Source organism: Chrysemys picta, chromosome 3 (assembly GCF_011386835.1).
Source record: "Chrysemys picta bellii isolate R12L10 chromosome 3, ASM1138683v2, whole genome shotgun sequence".
NCBI lineage: Eukaryota > Metazoa > Chordata > Testudines > Emydidae > Chrysemys > Chrysemys picta.
The window spans coordinates 69,216,203-69,238,823 of record NC_088793.1 but is presented as its reverse complement, the minus strand read 5'-3'; the positions used below and the strand labels follow the sequence as shown (position 1 = coordinate 69,238,823).

General features: G+C 40.0%; 1 protein-coding gene across 5 annotated transcripts in view; it reads left to right on the top strand.

Moving 5' to 3' along the window:
- Positions 1–22,621, top strand: part of RARS2 (arginyl-tRNA synthetase 2, mitochondrial) — a 55,512-nt gene that overhangs the window by 3,524 nt on the left and 29,367 nt on the right. For 2 of the 5 annotated variants that reach the window (XM_005299699.4, XM_065590179.1), the window contains exons 2-8: positions 4,912–4,985; positions 6,714–6,819; positions 10,294–10,377; positions 11,627–11,724; positions 13,324–13,379; positions 14,989–15,072; positions 19,430–19,506. In XM_005299699.4, the coding sequence (XP_005299756.2) occupies positions 4,912–4,985; positions 6,714–6,819; positions 10,294–10,377; positions 11,627–11,724; positions 13,324–13,379; positions 14,989–15,072; positions 19,430–19,506 (579 nt within the window). Of the gene's footprint in view, positions 1–3,452; positions 3,522–4,911; positions 4,986–6,713; positions 6,820–10,293; positions 10,378–11,626; positions 11,725–13,323; positions 13,380–14,988; positions 15,073–19,429; positions 19,507–22,621 lie in introns of all 5 variants that reach the window. The other 3 variants (XM_042857572.2, XM_042857571.2, XM_065590178.1) reach the window with 2 other exon arrangements.

Below are 22,621 nucleotides of genomic sequence, written 5' to 3'. Positions count from 1 at the left end.
AATATATATGCTTTGCAGTTTATGTAAAATGCAGATGTTTAGCAGTCATGGGACAGCCTTGAAAGGTGCTATGCTTAATTGAAAATACTGGGCTTGGAATGTGGCTTCATTGGAAAAACGACCTGAAAGGTAACTGATAAGATAGGAGAAAACTCTTTGAAGAAAAGCCCCAATTATCAAGATGGTTCTGACTGATTTTAACAAAGAAAGGAATTCAAGAAGCCGTGACCATTGTCATGTATGTTCCAATAATAAGGTATAAAAGGGTAAAGTCTTCAAAGTTCCTTGCTAGTACCTGCTGTTCAGTTGGAGCCAGCCAACATGGGTTTGAGCACCCTAGGTCCAGTCCTGTTGTAAGTAGCTGATCAATGCTTATAACTTCATGCTACTGTATGGTCTTGATGGTTACATTGATGTTGTGTTGATACCCTGTATTAATAATAATTAAGGCTGCGAGTTTGTCGCGCAAGTCACTTTCTGTGACTTTCCATGACTTCTGTAGTGGCCGGTGTAGCTGGCCCGGGGCCGCCTGAGCGGCTTGGGCAGCTCTCGGGCTAGCTGCACCGGCTGGTGCTGAGGCAGTCTCAGACCCCTATCCCCCTAACAGCAGCAGGAGTTTGGGTCGGGGGCTCAGGGTTGGGGCATAGGAGGGGGTGAGGGCTCTGAGCAATGCTTACCTCGGGGGGGGGGGGGCGGGGGGGCGAGGCTCCCTGGAAGTGGTGACATCCCTCGGCTCCTAGGGGAAGGCGTGGCCATGCAGCTCTACGTGCTGCCTCCTCCCCAATGGCTGGGAACTGCGGCCAATGGGAGCTGTGGAGCTGGCGCTTGGGAAGGAGGCAGTACGCAGAGCTGTGTGGCCGTGCCTCCACCTAGGAGCTGAGGGATATCATCGCTTCTCAGGGGCCGCGGAGCCGGGTAGGGAGTCTGCCAGCCCCAAACACCAACCCCCCAGCACCAGTGGGGGTCCCGGGCTGTGCGCTGCCACCTGCCCCCACGGCACCCCCCAGCTCAGATCCCCGAGCACCTGCAGTGCCCCCCTGCCTTCCCTCCCCAGCACACTCAGCCCTCCTATCCGCCCCCCTTCCCAAGATTTAGTCAGGGGTTTATAGTACAAGTCATGGACAGGTCAGGGGCTGTGAATTTTTGTTTACTGCTCGTTACCTGTCCATGACTTTTATTAAAAATACCCATGACTAAAACGTAGCCTTAATAATGATTCCAACAGGCAGCTCCCCTCTGCCAGAGTATTTCACTGACATGTATAGCTGCGCAGCTTGTCACTGTGGTGTGTCACTACACGTAGCTTACATACTGCCACCAGTGGCGTGTGGTGTAGACTTAGCCTTAGTAATCATAGAGGTTGGCATCCACTCACTTTTATTTAGTGAGTGCATAGTCGGCTAGTCAAGCGATGGCATCTTCAGTGGCGTGATGCAGGTGTAGGCCACGCTGAACCTAGTCAGCAGGCATTCATCGACAATGTGTGTCATCGTCTGTGTTGCACCGCAGCTGCACAAAGGGCTGTCACGAAGGCCCCAGCGATTCTGGTTGGCTGCACAGAGACCTTGCCCAGTCTGGAACCTGTTCAACAGGGACCATTGGCAATGGGGCAGGTCAAAACTGGGGGGCAAATTGTGAGGTTGGCGACGAGGGACTGGTTGGGGATTATAACAGATATCCATTCCTCTCGCCAGAGTGTTTCCGCCCTAACATCCTGGCGTGGCTGATGAGACTATAATGGGCGATGTGATGGCAAACGTGCAGCTGGTGGTTTAAAAAGGTCATTGTGCAGGGTAGGCTTGAGTTGGCACATACTTTCTCCAGTAATTTGCCAGTGGCAGCCTCTCGTCTGATATGAGGAGGAGCAATATTGCTCAGAACTGGAAGCCATGGGAGTGGAGTTGGACGCAGGGTGCCAGAAATGATACACATGGCAGCAAGTAACTGCGTATCCACCAGTTTGATGTGTGACAATCGACTCCAAACTGGTGTGCAGTACTCCACCACCGAATGCTAGGTGGCAAGAGCTGACGTCTGCAAAGTTGGAGCACGAGTACCCCATGACGAACCTGCCAGTTTGCTAAGAAGGTTGTTACGCGTCTTAACTTTAGTTGCTTTCTTCTTATGGTGGGCATGGTAACTCAGTGAGTGGTCTAAGATCACACCTAGATAGACCAGTTCTACTTCATGCTTCACCTTCTGACCATCCTCTCACTGTAATAGTTTTACTAGCTACACCACGGTCATATCTTAAACTATGTATGAGAGTCAGTTCTAAAATGGGAATGGAATACCTATAAAGAAAACCAAGGACACTGACTCTCTTTTTCTTGAGGACATCTGGAGTGCTGCTGACAAAAGTAACTCATGCCCACCCAATCACTGGCATTGAAAACCACTAAGGACAGCAAATACAGATTCCAGGTGGAAGCTCTTCCTTGGCAACTGAGTGGGCCACTGAAGAAGAAACTGCATTGAGAACAAGAAGTGGCTTTGTGATTAGAAGGCCATTGTTATTCAGAGACAGATTAGTTTGTGGTGATCAGTTTTCCATCATGTTTTATTGTCATTTAATTAAAAAAAATAAAATAATCATGAATCAGTGGATGCTGTTGAGGGTTACCATACTTCCAGGATTGCCCTGGGTGTCTCCAGTAATTAAAGATTAACCTTTAATTAAAAATTGTCAAGTGATGAAACCTCCAGGAATACATCTGACCAAAATTGGCAACCCTAATATTGTCCCCTATCATTTGACATGTGACTTTGTAACAGATCCAGGTAATGTGAAGGGGGCTATAATAAAAGGAGCCTCTGAGCAAGGGTCCAGGATCCATGTCATCATGGTAGGAGTCCAGACAGTGGTAGCTTCTTTTCTGGGTGGTGTCCCTAGGTAGTGTGGCCCCTCATTTTACTTAAGTCCTTTGGTCTAGTCCCCTGGCTGTTAAGTATGTAGTAGCTTTTAAGTCCTAGGTATCAGGGAAGGTGTGGGTAGTCTGGGGTGTGAGAAAGATTGACTAGATAAATTAGGAAAAAGAATAAGGGCTTTCAGAGAATAGAGGGAGGGAGAAAGAAAGAAAGTAAAAGATATTGTAGGAAAGAAGAGAGGGGTACATGGAGTGATGCCAGGAAGGGAAAGTATGAAACAAAAGCAAAACTGAGTTAGTACTTGTCTACATATGAAAGCTAATGCGGAATAAGGCAGGGGGGGTGGAATTTAAAGTGGATTAACTATTTCTCATTAACTCCACATGTGGACACACTTATTCCAGAATGAAAGTACCTTATTCCAAATCATCTTAATCCATTTTGGAAGTGCATCAGGAATAGTTATTCTGGAATAATTCCCCATGTAGAGAATCCCTTAGTGAGTTACTTTTAAAAAGTTGATTGATGTGTTAAAATTAAATATAGCAAATGAACAGTAAACTGTCTAATCCTTTAATTTGCAGGGAGTGTGGTCTCAGGGACATGGTGACATGGATTTTTCACCCTGGCTAGCACATTCAGTTTTCAGGCTAGTAAGTGTTGAGTGAATTTTTCAAGCACTACACTTATATAATACCATAAATACAGTATCTTGCACTGCCATACAGTACAAGATGATACAATATAGTATAACAAAACAGATCATATTTATTAGAAGACAGCCACCCACCCTTTAGGAAGAAGTGGCTATTAAACTGATGACTTTTTCGTGATCTCTGATAGAGAATGTCGGCTCCCATCTTTTTTTTCTCTGTAATTATTAGTGAAGAAGGAATGTACCAGATTTCAAAAGTATAATTCAAGCACATGATTTAATATGAGATTTGTAAAGAGATTCAAAGTTGATAAAATTAAGATATTGGAAGGCTACTCAGAACAGCAGGAGACACAGCTCTGGTTTTTGTGTGAGAAGAGAGAACAGGCTGATGTTAAAAAAGCAGAATTAGCAGGCAACAGAGTAGAGAGAGAAAGGAACAAGAACAGTGTGTAAGGTTGGAGAGGTCCATTTAGGACTTTAAAGATAAAATCTACTGTCCCCTGATTTTCCAAAGGCTTTTAAAGTGTTAACATTAATCTCTCAGACTCTTACTGCCTCTGAGCTGCATTTTACTGGGATACAATAAGTTCAGTAGCTAGACCAGGGAACTGGAAGTTAGGATTTTTAAATTTTATTCCTAACAGTGAAGTACCTTATTCATCTCTTCTTTTTTCCAGTGTAATGTTTTCTTATTAACCAGGGGTAATTTGAGTGTTCTGTCAGTTTTTCTCATCATATTTCAGTTTGAGGCAAACTGGAGGGGGGTTGTTTTCTACTTAACATTGTTAAATGATTATTACAAAAAAAAATGTAGTCATAGAATATTCTCTATTTTTAGGAATTTTTTTTTAACAAAAGGAATCTGATTTTTCTAATGCATTAGCTTCCCAAATTGTGTCTGCTGCTTTTCTGAGCCACTGTTCATTGGCATGTTTTTTGCAGGGAACTTCACACCATGGGCCAAGTTCATCCTTAGTAGATGCAGCTCTTGATTAGAATTGCATCTGCTTCCGCTAGGGCAAAATATGACCCAGTATAACGGAATGTACCACTTATTCAGTTATCCGCATGAAAAATATCTTAAGTTGGGACAGCAATTGATTATCATTCATCTTCCAGGCAATAAATAATTTATATTAAAATAAAATGTATCTTTTTCATTCCAATAAACAGGTCTCTGCAGTCTTCCTTCTACAAATAAAAGGGGTTTAGAGCTGCAAGTTTTGATTAGTACAGCTTTCTCTAAAGCACCCTTTATATTTTTTCATTGGCTGTGTTTGTAACACTTTTTTAAAAACTGATCTTAAAATAGCTTCACTAACATTTTTGTCACCAGTCTGGATGGTAATAAATTTATCAAAAGTTTTGATCTGTTTCAAATCTAGCTTTCAAGAGTTTTGAACCTGCCACCAGAAAATTTGATAAAGTCAATATCTGCAGTTCCTGTCTCCAAAAAACGGTAAAGTGTTTACATTTGATGTTTTAATAAAATATTTTTTTTGTGTGGTGCTTAATATTGTAGGATCTCAGCGAGCTTTAAGGGAAATATGAATACAGAAAATCAAACAGTACTGGCTAATATGAAGATTATAATTTATATTTAAATCCCAGTCAATTTTAGAGGGACATTTAACTTAAATCTGGCTCACCATTTAATTTTTTTAAAAACAAGCTTTTATGAAATCTCAAAACCAACGGAATCACTTCTGATACTTAAAAGTTCAATTGAAATAAATATCCCTTTGCAGTGCCTGAAATGCAAATATTACAGCACTAAAAATCTGAAAGTGAAACTGATTGAAAATCAATATGAATGTTACTTATACAGACTAATACGGCTACCCCCTGATACTTTTATTTCTATTCTCCTGTCTGAGAGATGCAAAAAGTAAATTGGATTTTATTACAAGTGAAAGAATTCTTAATATAAGGTGTTATGTCCTCAAATTGTATACTAGGTGAATATAGTAATTAGGGGGAAAATGAAAAAATGTTAATTGTACATTTATCTATGCATCACAGTAGGTTGGGCCTTTCTATAGCCAGGCACATGTTCAATAGTATCAATCTAGAAGGATCCCAGAGTTCTTTCTTTATCCTACAAATGCCTACTATCTGGCATAGAAGTGAATAGTCTCATTGATGTCAATTGGACTATTCACATGCTTAAAGTTAATCATATGTTAAAGTATTTTGCTGGATCAGAGCTCTACTGCGATCATGTTTATAGGATCAGGCCTGAAATAAAAACAGCATCACCAAAATGGAGCTGCTGCTGGAGCGGGACTGAAAACCATGAGCACATGGCATACAGCACAGCAGTTGGGATGGGGGAGTCTACTACCATTCCCTTAACCTGTGCTCAAGACAGTTTGCCTGACAAAGGAAAAAGGATTCCTTTAAACTAGCTAACCAACTAATTCCACCTATACTCCAGCTGTTCTGTAAGTAGTCTTTGCCTTATAACATCTTTTATACCCCACGAGGTGATTGAAAAATGCTAACACAACTGCATTTTCCATCCTATGATATCATTGGGAATCTGGCTAATTTCCTTAAGTCTGGCAGTCTGTCTCACGTATGCAATGTGCTGATTATACACTCGTGAAATATTGTTTGCTTATTAGACTTGGCTTTTGAAAACCACTAAGATTACAGACATTCTGGAAAGTTTTAGGGAAGTAGTATTTTTCCACAGACTGTGTGATTGCATTACTGAATATTTCTTCCTTAGCCAGTATCTTTCAGACATCATAAATTGTTCAGTTTTGTCCTTTCTCCTTTAAATTGAACAGGAGGAGCCTCATGTTTGTGTAGGTTACGCACAGTTGTCTCCAGTATCATTTACCTTTTCACTGGTCTGTCTAATAAGTATTGATTTTCCTTTTTAGCAGATACTGAAATTAACAAGTGGGTTAGTGGAAAAATATCTGCTAAAAGTTCCATTATAACTCAGATGAAATTCTGATGTGCTCTTGTGGTTCTTCTCAAAGGATATTGGGAACAGGCAAAACACATTTGATGCTTTTTGTTGTTTGACATGAATGCTTTGAGTGAATGCCTAAATGAAATTGTTCCATACTAAAATGGATTATTAACATTTAGTAAATTTCCCCAGCATTTCAATAGATTTTAGTAACAGCAAACTTTGTTTTACCCAGTCTCAATATTTTATGTCTTTCTCTAGGCCAGTTGCTGATTTCCAGCTCTTTGTGGGTTCTGTGATAGAGAACAAGTCTAGTGATCGTTCAAAGCCAGATCTTCAGCTTCAAACTCAGAGGCTAGCAGAGAAGGTACTCTGGCACGATAAGCTTCTTTATTTGATACAATAACAAGCTTATTAGATAAAGGAAATGTAGCAAATTCCTTAGAGAAAATGGTACTCACACACAAACAGCTCCTACTGATTCCAGTGACAGCTGCACCCATTTGACTGAGTGCAACATAACAGCAGCCATTTGACCCAATTGAACATGACCTCTTCATGGGAAATTCGAGAAACAGCGTTAGATAAGAGTACATAAACGATGTCACAGTTTGATTTAAAACAAAAATAACTTGGGAGTAATTAATTGTTAAGTGTGACATTGAGAGGTGAAGTCTAAAGTGTATATAGAGTCCATTCTGAGTCCATACTATTTAATATTCTCCTTAATGGTTTAGAGGATTCCATAGATTATAGTGAGATAAAAATGCTGAACTCGGAGGATCATGCAATTGAATCTCTATGGATATAATTCCTAAGATGTAAAAATATAAATATATTAGTAGCCCTGTACTACTGGTCTCCAGATCAAGAATAAGAAATTGAGCCCACAAAGTTGAGACACACCAAAGAGGCAAGTCAAATCTGTAAATGATACAAAGCTGATAAGTATCACAAATACTTGGGCAAATAGAATTATAATAGGATATGATCTTAATATACTGGAAAAATTGATTACCATAAAAAAATGAGATTCACTAAAAGTGAATGTAAACTAATATGCATAATACACGCATAGAAAGCTGTGTGTAAATACTACAGAAGGATGTTGTTGTGCAAGATTGAATGTGTTGCCCGTGCAGTTTTATCACAAAACAAGTAAATATTAAGAATGAGTTATACTGATAGAGTGTCACATGTAAAAACAACTGGAGTAACGACTGAGTGTTGGCTAGGCCTTATTGGGATACTGTATTCAGTTTTGACACTAGACTTCCAACAGACTGGAGGGAGTTCAGAGAAAAGCAGCAAAAACAAGAGGTTTGGCGAGTGAAACTCTGAGGGAAAGTGACAAGATCTGGGAAAGAGATGAGATGATTGAGGGAAGATGTAACCGGTACTGTGGCCAAGGAGTGCTTTGTGTAGCTCATAGATGAAGAGACAAAGGCCTAAAACCTGATCTGATTTACACTGGTTGCCCGTAGCCTCAGGGGACTATTCTGGTAGCTGGGGATCAGCTGAGAATAAAGGAGTCCACCCAACCTCCTACACTGGTGACCAACAAAAGGTTGGTGGGAGCCAATATCTGTCTGTACACCACCTAAGAATACCCCTATGTGTGGAGAATCCTCCAGTAGCCAGCTAAAATGGTTTTAAGGCAGCTTAAAAGCACACATAAGTATCTGTATATCTAAGAAGGGTAGAATGCAAATTACAATTGAACTAGAACAGAGATGGGATTAGAACACTGAGATATACATTCTATAAAATCAGCAGGGTGTCAAAATAAGGGATTAGATAAAAACAGGCACCTCGTCAAGACTATAAATGTATACAAATGGAAGAAGTTTAGAAGCAAAAATTGGTGAAATAGACTGCCTTGCAATCAACAAGGTTTTTGATATAATAGGCATTATGGGGAAGTGGTGGAATGACAAAAACCATTAGAGGCACTGTAATACCTGGTTACAAACTAGGCAGGAAGGATAGACTAGGCCAAAGAAGTGGGAGAATAAAGCTGTATCTCAAGGATTCCATAGATTATAGTAAGATAAAAATGCTGAACTCGGCGGACCATGCAATTGAATCTCTATGGATATAATTCCTAAGCTGTGAAAATATAAATATATTAGTAGCCCTGTACTTCTGGTCTCTGGATCAAGAATAAGAAATTGAGCCCACAAAGTTGAGACACACCAAAGAGGCAAGTAAAATCTAACAAAATGAGACTAGTGGGAGACTTCAGCTGCCCACGGGTTAATTGGTCAAATGGCACAGTAGGATAAAGAAACAATTTCTTGATTCTTTGGAACACTTCTTAGAACAGCTAGTTCTAGAGCACACATGAGGTTATTCTTCATTAAGTTTTAAGTAACACACGAGCTAATTCAAGTAATGAAAGTAGCAGAGCTATTAAGTAAGAATGATCGCAATATAAGTAAGGTTCAACATCCAAGGGGAAGGTAAAGCACCGCACAAGTGACACAGTGACACTAAACTTTAGAAAGGGAGATTTCAATTAGATGAGGAGGCTTGGCAAAAAGACCCTATAAAAAGTAAAGGAAGTAAATTAGAGATGGCATGGTTGCTCCTTTAAGAAAAATAGATCCTCACAATGCATGCATGCTGCTGAGCAAAAATAGAACTTGAACGGCAAGGAGTAAACCAGTATGGCTAAATGGTAAGGTTTGAGAGGCTATTTGAACCATCCAGAAAGCCTTCAAAATTTGGAAGCCTGATCCTAGTGAAGCCAGAAAACAGGAGCATGAATTAAGAAGGCATGTAGTAAGATAGTAAGAAATTAGAAGGGACAGAATTAATTTCAAAGAGTATATATCTAAAGGTGTCAAACAAACAACCGGAGACTCTTTAAATACATCAGAAGCAGGAAGCCTGCAAAAGAATCAGTGGGTCTGCTGGATCAGTAACTGTTAAAGAGAACAAATAAGGAAGGTAAGGACGTTGCTGAAAAGCTAAATAATTTCTCTGCACCAGTCTTCATTTCTGAGATGTTGTGGAGATCCCTATGCTGAATCTTTTCTTTTCTGGTAATAAAGATGGGGTGCTCTCTGAAGGTGAGGTGACAGAAGAGCAGTTGGCACAATTAGATGATTTAAAATGCAATAAATCTCTAGGCCCGATGGTACCTCCATGATTTCTGAAAGAGGCCAGTACCAGATGCATACAAGGAAGATGGAAGACACCCGCAGAAGGCAGATGTGGGATAATCTGCCCCCCATATTATATCTCATCCTGATCTCTAATAGTCAGAGACTGGCTTAAATCCTGAAGCATGATTTAATATCCCTTCCAAAAAAATTTTTGCATTAATTTTAATAAATCTGAATGTTCTTGATATTCACAGCCCAGTCTTTTCAATCTCTCTTCATATGAAAGTTTTTCCAGGCCTCTGATTGTTCACAGTACTATTCTCTGAACCCCTCTAGTTCTGCAATATCCTTTTTCAGATGTGGCAACTAGTATTGGACATTGCAGATGAGGCTATACCAGTGGTGGACAACCTGCGGCCCGTCAGGGTAATCCGCTGGTGGGCCGCGGGACAGTTGGTTTACATTGACCGTCCGTAGGCATGGATGCCCGTAGCTCCCAGTGGCCGTGGGGTCCACTGCCGCTGCTCCCCCGTCGACTCCGCCTCTTGCCACAGTGGAGTACGGTGGAGATGGTTTGGAAATAATGAACGCAAGTCTACCTTTCTATGAGGGGAGGGATTTATTAGATGACCCACTGTACATCCCTTCCATCCTAAATGATTCTATCCAATATAGTATTGCATGTCTAATGAAGAACATGATTTATTCACCTGTTTTTATGTGTTTTTTAGCTAAAATGTGATACGGTAGTGAGTGAAATCAGCACTGGTCCAGGAACAGTGAACTTCACAATAAATAAGGAATTATTAGCAAAGGTAAGTTTTTTAATACATGCGAAATATTAACAATAATGACAAAATTAGCCCCTCTACATAGAAATGAAAAACATCTACTGTAGTCTTAGTGTAGAACGTTACATTCAAAACATTCATTGTTTCTGTTTGAAAACCATATATTCCCTCTCTAAAGATTGACTAAACAGCTGTCTTTTATTATGCATGCTGAGAATTTGGAATCACGTTCACAAAGATCTCTTCTTAAAAATATAAGGAAGTCGTTTCTCTGCCATTATAAGAGCATAGGTTTCAGAGTAACAGCCGTGTTAGTCTGTATCCGCAAAAAGAAGAACAGGAGTACTTGTGGCACCTTAGAGACTAACAAATTTATTAGAGCATAAGCTTTCGTGGACTACATCCGAAGAAGTGGGCTGTAGTCCACGAAAGCTTATGCTCTAATAAATTTGTTAGTCTCTAAGGTGCCACAAGTACTCCTGTTCTTCTTTTTATAAGAGCATAAATACTTCTGTTGAAGAGCAATTCAGTTTCTGTGTTTCTGCAATAGCGGCCTTTAACTGTTTCTGTGGAATCCTCGTATTCTTCGTTAAAATCTTTGCTCTTCATGGATATATCATACCCTTCAGCAAGCTCTCTCAGTATCTGTAGCCCAACATGCTAAATTTTTGGGACACTGAAATTTCTGTGACAGACAAGTATATACAAAAATGTATTTTTACTGAGCTAATGCAATTCTTTTTTATATATTGAATTAAATAAAAATCTCAATTTTTAATGTTTTTCAATGTATTTTAGTCACCCCTCATAATTACAAGGGACAAAGATGCAAAATGCAAGGTGGTGCAAAATGTTGTGGGGTGAGGGGCCCACTAATCCTAACCTAACCCTACCTCTGAAGTTTCTTCCTTAGCCCTCTAACCTGAGTGACAAATGGTGATAGTAGTGGAAATCCGGCTTTTCTGGTTTTCTGATTTTGACCAAAATCAATGGGGCCTAGAAAATTCCCTGAAATTTTGGAGTTGATGGGATGCAGTTTTCAAAAATTGTTGTTACAGATGGACATATCAAAATGCCATGGGGTTGAGTGTGGGGCCTTTGCTTTGTCTGGCCAGCTATGCATATAACCCTCAGTGGGATTGCTTATATGCTTAAAGGCTGCAGGATTAAGCTCTTAGGCAATTATTAAAACATTAAAAAAATTCTTTGTTGATTGCTCTTTTTCTGTTGATGAAGTACCTTTCCAAGCCATTTTTTTTTTCTTGCTTTTTAGACTGTGTTGCAGCAGGTATTTAAAGATGGCTCAGAATATGGAATAAAAAGTGAACTTTTCTCTACGCTTCCCAGAAGAAAGATAGTGATTGAGTTTAGGTGAGTACATGGGTGAAGTCCTTTTACAAGAATCAATAAAATACCTTATTAATAACAAAGGTGATACTGCTGCATTGTTATAGGTATGGTATTCAACTACATTAGTACATGGGTAGCTTATTTGCAAATACAACATAAATCATATTTGGGGCTTTTTCCCCCCTAGAACTGTTAAGTATATCATCACTATTTAGTGTTTTAGTTCAAGCCTTGATTTGACCCTCATTAAGAATGTTCTGATTTGGAGGATGATAGTCTTTTTTGTTTTAATTAATTCTGTTATGAAGAAACTAAAGCTGAATTTTCAGCCTTTAGCCTCCATTTTTTTTAGGTTTTAATTGAGCTTCAGTTGTTGTGGGTGCTGTTCTGCACCAACAGTTATTTGCACCTGCAATTTAGATCACTTTGATGCCTACATCCAAGATTTTCAGGAGCAATCAAGCATTTGGATGTCTAAATGTCCTAAACTGCAGGCACAAAACTACTGGTGCAAAATTGTGTCTCCAGTTATTTGTTCCTGAAAAAACAGATACCTAGTTAAGACTCTTTATTTCCTTTATATTTGTGCTGTACTCTGGTTTGCTTGCTCACTTGTGCATCTTCCACCAGCTGGTTAGGTTGGCAACTGAACAGCAAAGGTATTGTCAGGTCAGAAATAAGTAGTTGGCTGTTTAAAATTTTGGGCTGGATGTTCAGACCCAAGCCTGAATATTTTTTTCAGGCACAAATAATTGTGAGCACAATTTTGTGTCCACAAAAAATGGACTTCGGTCTGAAAATCTGGCTCAAAATTATAAAAAGACCCATTTGCCTTATCTTTGTTGTGCTGCGACCTGGACAACCTGCCAGCAGAGGGAGCACAAGAGAACTAGCAAATCAAGGATAGTACAGGTGCCCAGGAGAAGTAAACTTTAAATGCCCTGAGGTTAATTAATCTAAATGATTCTGACTTACAAATGAGGAAGTAAATGAAACCACTTTGGCTTGTTCTCACCTGGGGTGGGGAGTGTGTGTGTGGGTGCTTTGGGTTTGAAAATATTTACCAGGTCTCTGCTCTGGTGGGGTTTGACTGAATTTAATCCCTGTAGATAATAATACTTGATTGCCGTTACTTGGAGTTGGTATTTGAAAGGGAGTATGCCCTGAAGGGCATGCATTCTGGGTAGGGCTTTGTATGAGAGCCTTGCGATGGAGTCACATTTACTCCTAGGAAGGGAGGTATCGTGTAAAAGTGAAGGTCTGTTGTGAAAAATCCATACTTGCATAATTTTTATAGAGTGACAGAGCATGGTGTGAGTACTTTGTTATCTACTTAGGATTGTATTTGAAAATTGGATACTAATTGGGAAGGCAACACTTTTTTTTTTTTTTTTTTTTAAATGCCTTGCCCTCTGGAGCAAAATTGGGACCTGGATCCCAGCTCATAATTAGATCAGCCTGGGAATTTTATTGGAAAGGGTGGCAACTGTGTTTTTCTTTAGCACTTTTCAGGACATGGGAAGAGTGTAGCGACTGTTTGGATGTTTGTTAGGGGAGACAATGGTCTGGCAGTTCTGTTTTGTACAGTCAACAAATATTAACTGTGGGTATTTATTGCAGTTCACCCAATATTGCCAAAAAGTTTCATGTAGGACACTTGCGTTCCACGATAATAGGTAAGTACACATTTAACTACAGCCTAGAAAATCATCTGTATCTCCTTTATGGAGTTCAATAGAAAATTCTATTGAATTTCATTCCTATAGTGGAAAGGCCATGTCAGGCCAACCTTATGTTTAATAAGAACCTCCTACCAATTAAACAGTGAAGGAAGGGAGTAAACAACAAAAACTCAGTCTGTTACTGACAGATTTATTAATGAGCACATCCTAGAAAGACACTGATAGAAGCCTTTGTTGATATATTTTGAGTCCTTTTAAGGTTAACTTTCATTTCTGGTTTTTCCAGTTGTCTTAGAAGTTGTCTGACATCAGGTTTGTTTGTAATTCGTTAACTACTATATGTCAATATTGCTGTCATGGTGGTTGTGGGCCCAGTTCTGCCCTCAAATATATGGGATAAAACTCTCGTTGACTCCTGTACATAACTGAATAGTTGTGTGTTTGTTTGCTGCTCAACACTCCAATGGCACAAAAGCTATTAAGTGAAATTTTAGCTTCATTGTTTTTTCTCTTTCAGTATTTCCCCATATCAGTGTATAAAGTGCTACTTGACTGACAAGGATCACTGTCTGCACTTCATCTATTGAGTTAATACTGCATCCAACCGTTCTGTAACCATGTAATTGTTAGCTAAGTGATACAAGGTGTCATAGCTCCTCCTTTTCACACCATCTCCTGTGGGGAGGACCATTCCCCCAAATAATCCTATAGATCACTGTCTACACAGAAGGGATGAAATAAACTGAATAGAATGAATGAATCTAATAGAAAATTATGGTTGGGTGCTGTATCATGGTGTCAGGATAAAGGTTCTGGGAGAAAGCCACAGAGCTCTGCAGCTGAGTCACCCTGATATCAGACCAGATGGGTCCATTTATACTCCTGCATCGGAGTTAAAAGGTGTAAGCCCCTTTAAAGCAGGGGAATCCAGGGGCAGGGACACAGACGTTAAGCAAGGAAAAATCCTAAGAACAGCCCAGCTCAGGAGAAAGATGAGGCTGAGGGTTTTTTTGCATTTTAATTACAGTAATATTAAAAGCAAGCTTCAGGAAGGGGTTAAGACTGGACCCTGTCTCGTGGGTAAAATGTGTTAGGAGCCGGGTTGGAGTGCAGCCTGTTTACAGATTCTGTGGTGGTTCGAGCACAGCACTGGAAATCATGAGTTTTTGGTTCTTTTCTCAGCTTTGCCACTGACACGCTCGGTGAACTTGGGCAATCACTTAACTTCTTTGTGTCTGTTTGCCTATCTGAAAAATGGGGTGGAGGACTGATCTAGTCTACGGTGGTGTTGTGAGGATGCACTGAAGCTTGAAAGCATTTTGTGATGGTCAGCTGAAGAGCACCATATAAACATAAAATATTATGTTTATTTTCTGTATTACAATGAATGAATATACAGCACCTTCCAAGTGGACAAAAAACCCCACAAGGCCTGTAAGAATTAATAGTCTGATTCATTTCAGCAAGAAATTTGGTAGAACAGTACATTTTATTGGATTTGTAATGAGGAGGGAATGCAGATTGTATCAAAACAAAACTAGTATTGAGAATGAGAGAACACTTACTGTTTTGAGTAATAATAATAATTTTGATTGATTACCAGGGAATTTTGTAGCAAACCTCAAAGAAGCACTTGGACATCAAGTAACAAGAATAAATTACCTTGGAGACTGGGGCATGCAGTTTGGTATGTTTTTCTCTTTCACAAATAACATTATTTAGGCTTACAACCTCAATTTCTTGCTGCCTCACTGGATTTGACTATAGCAAAGATTAATAATTGGACAGGCTCATGCTGCCAAAACAAGTTATAGACAATAAGTGTACGGTTACAGCTGTTGTGTATATATCCTAATATTGAATTCTTTTGTCATGCAAAACCCTTCATGACTTTGGGAGTTTTGCTTGTGTAAGGACTACAGGAGACCGAACCCACTGTATTCAATTTATTTACCTCACACTTGTAGACATAACCATAGAATAAATTTCTTATTTTGTGAAACAGTAGAGGAATTTGCATTCATATTGCACATTTGCTCTCCTCTCCTGCACTCTGTTTTGTGCCTTTAACTTATCAAACCCCTTTAGGCCCATCCTTACTAATGTACAAAACTATGCATGGTTGATGATAATTACAAATCCCCGTTTGCCAGAGCTGCTACTAAAATCAAACATCTGAAAAATGTTCAAATAGCTGCTATTTAAAAAGTGCGTGAAGAAAGGAGAGAGTAATATCAATATCAGTTTTACCCCCACAGTTGTAGAAGCAAGGACTGAAAATTATACTGCTCTGGAATCTAAGATGGTCAAATGTTTATTCTTGCACCAATGACTGCCCTAATGTCTCATATCACATGAGCCACCATGACTATAAACATTTATTTTATAGCATAGGAGAGCTAAGATTCATTCCAAGCTTCACAGTGGTAAATAGCATCATTTTTTAACCCTATCAGTCTGAAAGACATCAAACCTTAATGTCACCGTACTTTTGCCCCTCCACTTCCACCCCCTCCAAAAGAGCTATTTGTGATCGTTTTCTAGAGGTTTTACAAAGGTATTTGTGCTAACTTTCTTTTACTCTGAGGTTGGGTATACTCATGGTAGCTTTGAAGACAGATAGATTAAAAAAAAATAGTGCCAACAAAATTTTTGTTTAAAAAACAAAAAGCAGACACAACTATTTTTCTAAAATGTGTGGCATAAATAAAATACACCTCTACCCCAATATAATGCGACCCAATATAACACGAATTCGGATATAACGCGGTAAAGCAGTGCTCTGGGGGAGTGGGGCTGCGCACTCCGGCGGATCAAAGCAAGTTCGATATAACGCGGTTTCACCTATAATTCGGTAAGATTTTTTTGGCTCCCGAGGACAGCGTTATATCGAGGTAGAGGTGTAGTTGTGTGTCATGGTACATTTATGGCATTTGGTTAACACACACAATCATACTAATAAAACTTCTATGCCCCTGCATATCATTGTGTTTAATCTCCTCTATGTAGATGATGCATATATTAAATGCCAGCCCTACACAATTCTACTTGTCCACTTGTTTGGGACAAGTATCTTTTTGTTTGGTAGGTTGGTTTGTTTTGGACAGATGAGAAAAATATTAGTGTATTCATAATCCTTACGTGGATGGGTGGATATTTTTACATGCCAGTTTTACAAGGCAACTTAATTGAATTTTCTGACACTTTAAAATCTGGTAACAAATATTTTGCTTTTTGTCATGTTATTGCAACCAAGTCTCTATAAACTGAGCCCTGTGGAATTTAATGAGGGATACTTATGTAATGAGTTGCCTTAAAATTAGACTGACTTCATAGTTACATGTTTTATTTTATTCCTTTGATATGACTTCATCATTTTTTTTCTTAAAGTAGACACTGCAACAATATTTAAATAGCAAAATAAAATCTAGTTAAGGGTGCTTTTCCCTACTGTGCTTATCTGCTCTGTTCTTGAGCAGTAAATAGTTTGATTGCAGAATGGTGCTTTCAGAGAACTTTGAATAACAGGGATTTGATATATTGCTGCATATATCTTGATGTCAGGAAAGGAAGCTGGAGAGCATATTGTGTACATGGGAACCTTCAATCTAAAGCATAGCTGGTAGGTCATATTTTTGAGCTACTAGTTGTAACTGTCCCCTTTAAAACAGATGTTCTCTTATATTGCCCTATTCAATTCCAATATTTAACAGCTTTTATAAAGGATGTGACCACGCTTCACAAAATTATAGCTCAGGAATTTTATTATAATGGTACTTCCCAGAAGCACCACTATAGTTAATGAGCTGTCAGCATTTCTATTATAACCACCATTTACAAGGAGTTTATAACTTAGCCTTCTAAATAGTATCCAGCTGAAACTTGGCAGACAAGTTCCCAGCCGAGAGGCAATTTTTAAAATATAGAACTGAATTTAAATGGGATTAGCCCTTTTTTATTTTTTTTCCAGGATATTGTCTTGCTTCCCTTATTAAACTCCTCCTGGGACCTCTATTGCAATCTCTGTGCTTCCAACAGGAACTGGACGAGACTCTTTTGAAGTACTTCCTTTATCAGCTGGAGAGGTTATTCCAAAGTGGTACACACTCTCCCTCTTCAGGGATACGTGTACCATCTCCCCAGCAGTCCTAGTCCTTGACAGCTCAGAGGGAATGTGGATTTAAAATCAACCCCAACTCTCCTGAATGGCTGCAGAGGCATGTAGACAAGTTCTTTTGATTTAAAGATGAGGAAAGGACTTGAATTTCTCAGCCTTTGAGGCAATCTTTGGGCAGTTCTAAAGCCTCTCAGGTGATCTAGTTCAAACAGGAATTAATTCAGGAAAGTCCTATAGCCTGTGTTTATACAGGAGGGCAGACTAGATGATCACAGTGGTTCTGTCTAGCCTTATAATCTATGAATGTTTGGGCAATTCTAAAACCAAACCAGATACATTTAAAGAAATAATCAAGTCATGCAACTTCATGGGTTTGATTCACACTAGGGTCTGTGGTGACTACACACAACAGAGAGACTAGCTGAGAGTCTCAGGTAGCAGAAGGTGCTCACGGAAGAGGGTTGTGGCAGTGCAACATGCCTGCAGCCTGTTGGTCTCTCAAGACCGCTACTAAAGTGGTTGGTATTGGTGAGAGAGGGAGCATGACCAGGGACGTTTGGGGATATGCTGTCACAAGGCATCCTGTGGAACCCTAGATGTAGTTTAAAGCTATCTTTCCACAGTGGAACTGTTGGGGTGGTAGTAGGGAAAACACCTCAAGTGAATGTCCTTTTGGGTTCTGCCGCCCCAGCTACATGTGCTGCAATATGTGAGCACGCTAAGTAGTTCAGTTTTCTTGCTTTTATTGGGTTCAGGCAGACCCTTCATGTCATTCTGAGGTAGAAATTGTTACATTTAAATGCTAATGTATGGATTTAAAAAAAATAAAAATAAATAAGCCTACTTTTTTTTCCCCTTCATTCTCCTTGCAATATTGTAATGCCTGTGGTTATAATCAACTGGGGCTTGAAAAATCCATTCTCTTACTCACCACTTGTGGAAAATAGGAAACTTTCTCTGGAGAGTGGGGGGACAAATGCCATCAGCTTCTGCAGAGTAGAAGAATGTATTTAAAAAAAAAATGAAGGGTACGGTTCACTGATGCTATGACTGCTTTGCAGCACTAAACCTGACTGAACTGGCTGATTCAGATGGGTTTGCAGCAGTTTTGTGTCACTAGAATAGCCGTTGTAGCAGACTGTTGACCGTGGCCCTAAGTTTTTGCCCTTATGGCTCCAGAGGAAACTTTTCAAACAAGAAGTGAGCATTGTCCTCATTCTGTAGACAGGAAGCCCCAATGTTTGTGCTGCGGCTCATATTTTTCCTAAGCTGCAGCGGAGTGAAAGCTGACCAGAGTCTGATCGACTTTCACTGTTGGGAATGCTAAAGAAACTGATAGTTTGGTCAATTTCACTCTGCTGCCCCTTGGCAACAGGAGAGGTGGGGCATGGGAGCTATTCACTGGGAAGGAAGACCCAAAACAAAAGTGTGAATAGAGTAGTGGAGATCAGACTCTTGGAGTGGTCCAGAAGCTGGTGGAGGAGTAATCATGGCAGCCAGATGACTTTGGTGTGAGGAATAGGGAAGCACCTTCTTTCCAGCAGACATAGGGGTTTGGTGTGTGGGCTTCAGATTTCAGACAGCTTCTAGCTAAATGCTGATGTGAAAGATGGATCCCTGAAGCAGGTTCCAGGGTTAGGAATTCCAGCAGCTGTGGTGTTGGGAGGGACTTCTCATTAGAAGGATCATCCCTGTCTTTTATACCAGTCTTTGCCTATTATGGTTTTTCAAGCACTGGAATAATCAATTTCTTTTCTGTGTCTGTTGTAGCAGACACAATTATGTTTTTAAAATATTTTGGCATGTTTTCCTTTCATTACTTATAATGCTAAGAGATAGATTTGGTTGTACAAAGCTTTTAATCCAGATATAATACATACTGGTCTGTTTTCTAATGTCCTATTTTATTAATTATTACTTATTCTAGGTTTACTGGGAGCTGGTTTCCAACAGTTTGGCAATGAAGAAGAGCTACAATCCAATCCTTTACAACACCTCTTTGAGGTAAGTTGATTAAAAAGTTATCAAATAATATTAGCAATATTCTTTCAACATAGTTATTAGCTCTTATATGTATGAAAGCATATGTCTTCAAAACAAAAAGCTTTAAAACATTTGTTACTTAAGCTATATTATGCTCCACTGGAAAAAAAAGCAGCATTTATAGAGCTAAAATACCTTCTATTGTTCTTAAGAACATGAGAACTGCGATACTGGGTCAGACCAATGCTCTGTCTAGCCCTGTATCCTGTCCCTGAGAGCAGCCAGTACCGGAGTTTCGGGGGAGTGTACAGAGAGGACAGTTGGAGTGATCTACCCCTGTCTTCCCCTCTTGGCTTCTGGCAGTCAGAGGTTTAGAATCACCTCAAGCATGGGGTTATATTCCCTGACCATCTTGGCTAATTGCCATTGATGGACATATCCTCCATGAATCTATCTAATTCTTTTTGGAACCCAGTTATACTTCTGGCCATCACAACATCCCCTGGCAATGAGTTCCACAGGTTAGTTGTGCCTTGTGTAAAAAAGTACTTCCTCTTGTTTGTATTAAACCTGCTTCTTATTAATTTCATTGGATGCCGCCTGGTTTGTATATTATGGGAAAGGGTAAAAGTGAGGTTTTTACCCACGAAAGCTTATGCCCAAATAAATCTGTTAGTCTTTAAGGTGCCACCAGACTCCTTGTTGTTTTTGTAGATACAGACTAACACGGCTACCCCCTGATACTTAACACTTCTTTAGTCACTTTTTTCACACCATTCATGATTTTATAGACCTCTGTCATATCCCCCTTAGTCACCTCTTTTCTAAACTGAACAGCCCTAATCTATTTAGTCTCTCCTTGTATGGAAGCCCTTCCAGTCCTTTGATCATCTTTGTTGCCTTTTCCTGAATCTTTTCCAGTTCCACTATGTCCTTTTTGAGATGGGGCAACCAGAACTGGACACAATATTCAAGGTCTGGGTGCACCATGGATTCATATAGTGGCATTATGATATTTTCTATCTTGGGAACTATTAGAAAAGGGATAGAAACTAACATTCTGTTAGCCTTTCTGACCATTGATGTGCATTGGGCTGAAGTTTTCAGAGAACTATCCAGGGTGACTCCAAGATCTCTTAACTGAGTAGTAACAGCTAATTTAGAACCCATCGTTCTATATGTATAGTAAAGAATTATTTTTTCCAATGTGCATTACTTTGCAATTATAAGTGTTGAGTTTCATCTGCTATTTTGATGCCCAGTCACCCAGTTTTGTGAGATCTCTCACTCTTCACAATCACCTTTGGATTTAACTATCTTGAATAATTTTTTATCATCTGCAAACTTTGCCACTTCACTGTTCACTCCCTTTTCCAGATAATTAATGACTGTGTTGAAAAGCACAGATCACAATACAGATCCTTGGAGGTTCCCTCTGGTTACTTCTCTCCATTGTGAAAATTGACCTTTTTATCTGTGTCTGATGATTTTGTTCTTTACTATAGTTTCTATCAGTTTTGCCAGTACTGAAGTTAGGCTTATGGGCCTGTAATTGCCAGGATTGCCTCTGGAGCCCTTCCTAAAAATCGGTGTTACATTGGCTACCTTCCAATCATCTGGTACAGCAGCTTGTTTTAGCAATAGGTTACATACTACAGTTAGTAGCTCTGCAATTTCATATTTGAGTTCCTTCAGAACTCTTGTGTGAATACCATCTGCTCCTGGTGACTTATTACTGTTTCATTTACCAGTTTGTTCTAACACCTCATCTATTGATCAATCAATTTGGGACAATACTTCAGATTTGTCACCCAAAAAAGATATCTCTGCTGTGCGTATCTCCCCCACATCCTCTGCAGTGAAGATCAATGCATTTTGCTTCTCCACAATGGCCTTGTCTTCCTTGAGTGCTCCTTCAGCATCTTGGTTGTCTAGTGGCGACACTGCCTGTTTGGCAGGCGTCCTGCTTCTGATGTACTTAAAAAGATACTTACTGTTAGAATGGTGTCTCTAGCAAGTTGCTTCTTGTCAGGAGATGCCTGTGTGCCCCAGGCCAGCATTATCGCCTAGTGGCGAGTGTTCAGGACCACTTTGTCTAGTGGCTACAGTTCACGGACGTGTCTTCCAGTGTGGAGAGTCAAGGGCCGCTGTGCCTAGCAACCATAGTCCATGTAGCATCATCCAATGGCAAGAGTTAAGAGCCACTCTGCCTAGCAGCTATAGTCCCAACTAGGAGGTAGGATAACACGGGCCCACCCTATACCGGGTTCTGACCCAGGGCCCTTCAGAGCAGTAGGTCATATATGTGTCCTAGGGTTTGATAACTTGTACTCCCTGGGTCACTTCCTGCCCCTGTACCTCCAGTGGTGCCACGGTTGTCTTGGGATCCCTCCTGGCTTCCTCCCGGGATCGTCTCCGGAGCCCCGGGTGACAGTGAGTTGGCACCCTCTGCTCCTGCGGTCAATGGTCAAACCACTGAGCTATTTCTACCCCTCCCCCCAAAATTAAAAAAATTAAACGGTCTTCCATCAGCTTGGTCTCAGCGGATTCTTGGCACCCAACTGCTTTCCTCCTCAGTCAGCGTAGCCTGAGCTGAGCTGCTCCCTTTTGAATGCTCCCTACACTGGGAGCATACCCGGCAGAGGCGAGGGGTGTGGCCTCCTGCTTCCAGAGCAGCTCCTTAACCCCTCATCTCACTAGTGTGGGGTTGATGCACCTCATCACACTTCTCAAATTCTTTGTTGGCCTGCCTTATTATACTTTTATACTTAACCTACCAGAGTTTGTGCACCTTCCTATTATCCTCACTAGGATCTGACTTCCAAAATTTAAAGGAGCCTTTTTGGCTCTGACAGCTTCCATTACTCTGCTATTTAGCTGTAGTGGCTTTTTTTTAATTTTTTTTTTTGATACTCTGATTGATTGTCTTTTCTGATTTGAGGTAGACATTTATTCTAAGCCTCTATTATGGAGTTTTTAAGTCATCCCCATGCTGCTTGCAGGCATTTAACCATTGTGACAGTGCTTTTAAATTTCCATCTAACAAGTGTCCTCATTTTTGTGTACTTCCCCTTTTTAAAGTTAAATGTTACAGTGGTGAGATGTTTTGGTATTATCCCCCATACAAGGATGTTAA